At 30.3% G+C, this 8,291-nt stretch overlaps 1 protein-coding gene across 4 annotated transcripts; it reads left to right on the top strand.

The window, feature by feature from the left end:
* The first annotated feature begins 573 nt into the window (after positions 1 to 573).
* Positions 574 to 6,237, top strand: LOC106774891 (chitin elicitor receptor kinase 1). Of its 4 annotated transcripts, none has more exons than XM_022786853.1 (12): positions 574 to 1,352; positions 3,257 to 3,290; positions 3,405 to 3,409; positions 3,499 to 3,666; positions 4,040 to 4,233; positions 4,557 to 4,646; positions 4,765 to 4,858; positions 4,935 to 5,086; positions 5,156 to 5,247; positions 5,566 to 5,704; positions 5,800 to 5,898; positions 5,984 to 6,237. In XM_022786853.1, the coding sequence occupies exons 1-12, from the start codon at positions 719 to 721 to the stop codon at positions 6,146 to 6,148; spliced, it is 1,866 nt and encodes a 621-aa protein (XP_022642574.1). In that variant the 5' UTR covers positions 574 to 718; the 3' UTR covers positions 6,149 to 6,237. The 4 variants fall into 4 exon arrangements, with proteins under 4 accessions (XP_022642574.1, XP_022642572.1, XP_022642573.1 ...); XM_022786851.1 differs by having other exon boundaries at positions 3,499 to 3,672; XM_022786852.1 differs by having other exon boundaries at positions 3,496 to 3,666.
* Positions 6,238 to 8,291: the final 2,054 nt, after the last annotated feature.

Raw genomic sequence — 8,291 nt, 5'->3', positions numbered from 1 at the left:
TCATGAGAAATTCAAATTCTTATCGCATGAGAAATTCAAATTCTCATCTCGTTGATAATTTGATCATCTTCCAAAACATACCAATAACCTACAAAATTGAAAAAATTAGTGATAAAAATCATTAAATATAACCTCAACTGACTTATTCACACAATTCAGATAAAAATGAGAATTTAAACAAGCTTCAAACTCAAACAAAATTGATTTGGTATAGAAAAGTGCTTTTGAAGGGCATAAATGCTTACGTTAAAAGTTAAAAAGTCTAAAGTTATTAACTAGAAATAACATAACATACAGAACCTAAACTTATTCACGAATTTAAAATTAGTTGTTTAATATAAAATAAAAGCTAGTAGCATTATTTGATTATGAAAATTGAAAAGTGACGTATAATTCCTTAAACTTTTATTCATAGTTTAATCTTTAAAAATCGAACACACGGCCATTTGGAGTTGCTCTCAATTCCTTTTCATCTGAAGCGTAATTGGAATTCACATTCTTCACGTAATCTAAAAATTTAAATTAAGCATCATCGTCCCAAAAGTATTAGAAAAGCACCACCATTAACAATAACAAAGAGAAGACTCATTCAACACATTGACGTCAATAACATAACATCATCAATCGGTGCCATGTACAATAATATAACAAATGAATGAAGCTACTAGTGTAAATCACCTCTAATCAATAACAACTTCTCAAGCTCCTAACACACAAAATGACCACACATTCAACCAAGAAACCAAAGCCACACCATCTTTTCCTTCTCTTAATTCAGTTCTTAATTTCCATAAGAGTCAAAGGTGACTGTGATTCTGGTTGCAACCTTGCTCTAGCTTCCTACTACATACCAGAGGGCACCAACCTCACATTCATCAGCAATCTTTTTGGAAAGCCCACATCGGAGATTCTCAAGTACAACCCAAGCGTCAAAGACTCCAACGTCATTCACAGCCAAACGCGGATCAACGTGCCGTTCTCCTGCGACTGCTTAAACGGCCAGTTTTTGGGGCACACTTTCTCGTACCGGATCCAACACGGGAACACCTACCAGGTTGTTGCGTATACCAGTTTCTCCAACCTCACCACCGAGGATTGGGTGAGAAGGGTCAACAGTTACCCGTCCAGTCACATTCCCGACAACGTCAACATCAACGTCACCATCAACTGCTCCTGCGGAAACCGACACGTGTCCAAGCGCTATGGGCTGTTTTTGACGTACCCGCTTCGGCTGGGTGATGACTTGCAAAAGGTTGGGGCGGAATCCGGTGTGCCGGCGGAGCTGCTGGTACGCTACAACCCCACCTCAAATTTCAGTTCTGCGAGTGGACTCGTGTTCGTGCCGGCTAAAGGTAATTAACAAATATCTATAACATTTTGATAATTAATTAATTAATTAAGAACAAAGAACCGTCAACACTGATCAATTAATGTACCTCCTTGTTTATGACTCTTTGAAGTTTTTTTTTTTTTTTTGTCCGAGGAATATTGAAGTATTTGCTACATAGATTTGGTATATTCCCTCCAAATTTGGAAACATCAATATTGACAGCAATTAACCACAGAAATTAAAAAAATACCCAAAAGTTATATCTTATTAAGGATTATTAGTCGTCTGGCTATAAGACAAAAGAATCCAGATCACGTTTTGTTCATATGTTATCACTCTCTTATGATTATTTTGTTGACCCATAACCATTATTAGACAGATAAAGTAAAATTTTAGAATTATTTATTTTGAAGATAATTTTGATAGAAAACAAACAAACAATAAAGTTTGTCACTTTGCTATGATAATCTGATTCTGTCTTATTTATTTTCTGTTATCACTTATTCTTTGATGGAGATCAAGTTCCAAATTAGTTGACAAAACCTTTTGTGGGCAACTTCGTTATTAATTGTGTATATATGTGATACACCCTAATGCACTCTTGTATGCGATTAAACAAAAGAAAATGAGTTAACTGCATAAAAGTAACATTATTATTATTATTATCTTATTTCTATTTTATTAAAGTAATATAGTTTCAAGAAAATATATATTTTGTAAAAATAGTTTACCAATGATACACAGTAGTTAGTTTTAAGTGAATATGTTATGTGCTTAAAAAGAAAAATTGTATTATCAATTATTTTATTAAATAAACTTTTTTTTTGTTAAAAGATTTAATTATCTAATTAAAATTATGTGACACATAATCGTAAGCAAATGCATTCATCAAGGCTATCGATAAAACAACATTATTATTATTTTGTACTTTAATTTTCAAAGTTATATTTTTCTACCTATTGAATGACAAGTTAAAAAGTTAGAAACAGTATGGAATGGGGTCAGTTATTTATACATTTGAAATTATCTATCATAAATAATATTTAATGTGAAATAAATCAGAATTGTAATAAGATTTTGAAGAATTTTTATATTTATAGTTTTATTCGGATATAAGTAATGGGTCAGTTATAAGGTAAAATAAACACCAATATAGAAGGATGCCATAATTAATTTGTATCAATTTGGGTTATCCACTAATAAGTATAGCTGAGTATCTATAAAAAGAAAAAAGTAGCTTAATTGGTAAAACATTTAAAAAAAATGAAGTAATTAATTAGTTTTACTGATATGTATATTTTAAAAACAATTAAAAAATCAAGTGCATTCATTAGTTTTACTGTGTTTATAGTTATGTTAGAACTATCTTATAATATTATGTTTTAGAAGAACAAAAATGTAATTATATACTATGCATAGTAAAATCGTTTTGGAATATTCTAAAACTGGAACTAGTACACCTCATATTTCTTTTTTATTGGATCGAACTAAACCTCAACCAACATTCCTACATCCTGATTTAAATAATTGTTTGTATGAGAAAAGTATAAAAGAAGGAAAGGTAACATCTGAGAAACAAATGCTGGTTTAAAGCTAGAATTAAATATTCTATTTTCATTTACTATGCTTAAATGGTTCAAGCAAAACGGTCACCATGTAAGACTGATATTTCCCACAGAAAAATAATGTATAAATTACTGTAATGAAGCATATATACAGTACGAGAATCATCATCTAATGTTGTCTTTTAAGGAGTTAATACAAAATGCATGTGTGCCAACTGGTTTTTTGACAGTCCGAATTTGATACAAATTCATTTGAAAGAAGACACTGCATCTATGGGTTCGCTATCTCTTATTTTTGTTTAGAATTGCTATTTGATACATTATCTTCTGATGTTTTTATATTTTAAATCCTATTTTGCAGATGAAAATGGAAACTTTCCACCTATGAAGCTGAGGTAATTTGAATTTTATACTAAGTTTACATCCCAATCCTATGTCGGCCAATTTTATTAGATTTTTGACATTTACTCTTTGAAATAATATCCTATGTTTGTTCCAACCTTTTGCAGATCAGGTGATGTGGACACTGCAAACTGCTGCTTCATAAATCATGATGGGTTAAATTCCTATGTCATGCTGACATTGTTATGCAAATTTAAGTAGGAATATCTGGTAGAGCCATTGCTGGCATATCGGTTGGAGGAGCTGCTGGGGTCTTAATTTTGGCACTTGCTCTATATGTTGGACTACACAGAAGAAGAAAAGTGGCTGAGGTATCCCTTCTCACAGTCCCGGGAGCATCTGAAGATCACTGTAGTCCACTCTATCATGGTATTGGTATGTCTTTTGTTTTTTGTTTCAATGCTACTTATAAAACACCCCTTTCTTATTTTATCAATTACCCTCCATAAAAAGTTACCTGCACACTGTTCAATGATGCATGATTTAGTAACATGACTCTTTGCCTTATCTTGTCAACAATCATTGATTACCACATGTTGTATGATTATTGTTATTGACCTAATAATTACTTAAAAAATTGCATGAAGGGTGATTTCTAATTAGTTAATAATGTAAAAATATTTATATGCAGTGTTAGAATTAAACTCCTGTTTATTACTTGAAATACTAATTCTAGATTTCAGGGTTTTTTCAGTTTAAATGAAATGTGAAACTGTAGGTCTTATCTGATACATGGATTTAGGTTTGGGAAGCAGCTTGGACAAGACATCGGAATCTTCTGTCGTTGCTTCTCCAAGGATGACAGGGATTACAGTGGACAAGTCAGTGGAGTTCTCATATGGGGAGCTAGACAAGGCCACTGATGGCTTTAGTGTGGCTAATATAATTGGTCAAGGTGGCTTTGGATCTGTTTACTATGCTGAGCTTCGGAATGAGGTTTGTCATGATGTTTTAAACTCACTTTTAAAATGAGGATTAATATTAATAAGAAATGTGCTGTAATAGATATTGTGCATTTGCACTCACCCATACTTGTCATAAGTGAGTTGATCTTATTTTTAAGCCAAGAAGTTACTGCTAATCACATACCATTGTTTTCTTGCATTATATAGTATTTGCTTTAAGCTTAACATATACTTATCTCTTGTATTGAATCCTATTTCTTCAAAGTCTGATCATGCAGGTCTAAGACTGATATTTTGTAAGAAATGGAAAATTCAAGTTATTACGTACCAACGCTTCATTTTTCCATTTTGCAGAAAGCTGCAATTAAAAAGATGGATATGCAAGCCTCAAATGAATTCCTTGCAGAACTCAAGGTTCTAACACATGTCCATCACTTGAACCTGGTATGACATTATCGCTGTCCAGGGTGAAGTAGTTGTTATCATGTTTTCAATACAGTTGTTACATTCGATGTTGTGGATTTCCACAATACATGATTTCTTGCAAACATATTCTATACAGGTGCGGTTAATAGGATATTGTGTTGAGGGCTCGTTATTTCTGGTTTATGAGTATATTGAGAACGGCAATTTAAGCCAACATTTGCGAGGCTCAGGTTTCTTTTGTCTTACTCATAAATATACTTGATCGTAAAATGATGAAATCAAGGGTCTGAATGTAGTTGGTTGCAGGGAGGGATCCGTTAACATGGGGAGAGAGAGTGCAAATTGCTCTTGATGCAGCAAGAGGATTGGAATACATCCATGAGCATACAGTTCCTGTCTACATCCACAGAGATATTAAATCAGCAAACATCTTGATAGACAAAAACTTTCGTGCAAAGGTTAATAAATAGATTTCTAGATGTTTCATAAATAAAATTTGAATACCGAGTCCAATCTTCTTCCCACAGGTTGCAGATTTTGGTCTCACAAAATTGACTGAGTATGGTAGTTCTTCATTACACACGCGTCTTGTGGGTACCTTTGGTTATATGCCTCCAGAGTAAGGAACTACTTATCCTTAACTTTAATTTCTACAAAGTTTGAACCTATTTTTGTATCAGTAGCAACGCCGATAACGATGTTCTGGTTTTCTCACTTCATACACGAGAAACTTCAATCTATAGCGCATTTAACTTCACTAACTCCAAATGCCATTATAATTACTTATTTTATCTGTTGATCTGCATATTTTACGGCACAAAAGATTTATATATGCATTAAGTTATTTTATGCAGTACTGGAAGTGTTTGTAGTTTTATTCGCTTGATGTTCAATAACAGCATGACCATTTTCACCAAATTTGGTGGTTTTGACGTAGATATGCACAATATGGCGATGTTTCCTCGAAAGTAGATGTATATGCTTTTGGAGTTGTTCTATATGAACTCATCTCAGGCAAGGAAGCTATTGTCAAGACAAACGATCCTGAGGGTGAATCAAAAGGACTAGTGGCCTTGGTTGTTTTTTCATGCTGCTCTTAACTCAACAATAGTTGTAACTCGTCACTTGTATATTTCATTGCTAAATTTTGGACTTGTTTTACAAAATGCAGTTTGAAGAAGTTCTTGGTCTCTCGGATCCAAAAGAAGATCTTCGTCAACTTGTAGACCCTAGACTTGGTGACAACTACCCTCTTGACTCTGTATTTAAGGTAGGTAATCAATTTAATCATGATGAATATTGCATTAGACATGAATTTTGATGCATAAAATGTATGAGAATTTGGTTTGTTTCAGGTGTCTCAGCTTGCGAAAGCATGTACACATGAAAACCCTCAACTTAGGCCAAGCATGAGATCAATTGTTGTTGCCTTAATGACACTTTCATCTGCAACTGAGGATTGGGATGTTGGTTCCTTCTATGAAAACCAAGCTTTAGTGCACCTTATGTCTGGAAGGTAGCTCATGTTCCCATCTTCCATCCATTTTTCTGAATATTTAAATTGTAAATAAATGTTACATATCTTACCAATTTCTTCTTCAAGACCAAATACGCAGATATTTACTTTTCCAAGTCACGTTAAAGTTCATGTTGATGATTACAGTATATTTTTAAGAAGGAACGAAATAAGGAAAATAAAATATTTATTGACGTACGTGACTCAAAATTTAAAATTTTAATTAGGTATATAGTGATTTCACTAATTAAAAGTTTGATATATAATTTTTAATTCTTAAATCAATACGAAATAACGGTTAATCTAGTTTCGTTACAATTTATAGATTTTAATTAATAAGATTTAATTATTCATTGGTAGTTATAACTTAAACTTTACTATATTAAAAATAATATAACTTAATATTTATATATTATTTTAAAATTTTTTAGTCACTATAAGTTTAGATGATAGACATTAAAATGGTGTGCGTAAAGGTTAAGATAAAAATAATGTGTATGGATAGAAATAAATGAATTTTATGTATCCAGGCTAACAAATATAATTATTAAATTAATAAAAATTAAATAATAGATTAAATCCAAAATTAATAATATTATGAAATAAAAAATTTTAAAATAATGAGATAATAACAATATTTCAATATTTTATGTAGAAAACATTAAACAATTACTTCTATGAAAACATTATAATTAAATAATAGTATTTAATACTTATACATCTATATAATATAAATTAAAAGGATTTTATTATATTTTTATTTTTATTATTTATTTATTTTAATTTGGTTCATTGTTAATAAAATGTTAAACCAAATTTTTCAATCTTTAAAAACCAATAATGTAACTAATTTTCATTTAATTGGCAATAAAAAATTAACAAATAACTATTTAAGATTTATATTACTCGTAATACAATATTGTCAACGACCAAGTAAACAAATAAAAATAAAAATAAAGAATGTTAATTAGTGATGGCTAAAGAAAAAAAAGAAAAAAATAAAATAACTTTTTTAATATATATATATATATATATATATATATATATATATATATATATATAATTTTTAAATTTTAAAATATTTTTGAAATATTAGTTTAATATGGTAATAATTTGAATCAATGTTATACCAATAATTGTAGGAATAATTGAAAATAATATATTGATATAATTTGTTGTCTTGGTTTTTTTTTAAAGAAAAAAGTGTGATTTTTAAAAATAAACAAATTTTCTAAGAATCTTCCAAATTTTACCATTGATCCTCTAGTGGAGGGTTTGGTTTATTTGTTTTGCACTTTTTAACTATAAAGAACTACTTTAGGTACTTTTTGACACAAGTCTATTAAATAATATCTTTATAATCAATTACTATGTATCTGAAATGTGAAACTTCATTACGATTTTGTTCTTAGAAGACATCTTGGAGGATGGGTGGAGTTTTTAAGTTGCCTTAAGTTTTGACTCTTAAGTGATATGAGACTATTGAGTATGGTAGAAACATAAACCCTTAATCGAGGTCTAAGGAGAATGACGGATCATCTCCGAGAGCTTAAGGGCTCCATAGTTCATATGAAAACATTTTTATCAATATCATGATGGACATCAATGTTCCGATCCCAAGTTCGATGAGCGACATAATTAGCATACATTCAGATATTGTCCATTTTGAAGCATAAAACTTTGTCATAGTTTTATTCTTAAAAAAATCTCAAAGAGTGAAAGGAAAGATAAATTTTTAAATTGTCTTAAACTTCAACTCTTAAACAAGTGAAATCACTTCGTATAAATTGACATTTATTTGTTGATTATCTAATCATGTAGTTCTAATAACCTTTTTAATATATGTTGTCCCTTGCAAATTCACAATTTTAAGGCGTAAATAACTTCTTTTTTCCTTACATTTCTCCTTTTATATCTATACATTAATAACATAATAACGAGCGAAGCTTCTACTCTTAACGCTAAGTATGATCCTAACTTTAGGATACACATTTGACAAACAAAGTTTCTTTCAAATAAAAATAATAAAATGTGTTCAATTCCAAGGAATTATAAAATTTATAAGAATGTATTACTTTGTAAAATGCAATATAACTTGAGGCAATTTCCATTTTTCAAAATGATAAATTTATAAATCTATTAAATTA

The sequence above is a fragment of the Vigna radiata genome, chromosome 10 (assembly GCF_000741045.1).
Source record: "Vigna radiata var. radiata cultivar VC1973A chromosome 10, Vradiata_ver6, whole genome shotgun sequence".
Classification (NCBI taxonomy): Eukaryota; Viridiplantae; Streptophyta; class Magnoliopsida; order Fabales; family Fabaceae; genus Vigna; species Vigna radiata.
This window is presented reverse-complemented; position numbering and strand designations above follow the sequence as displayed.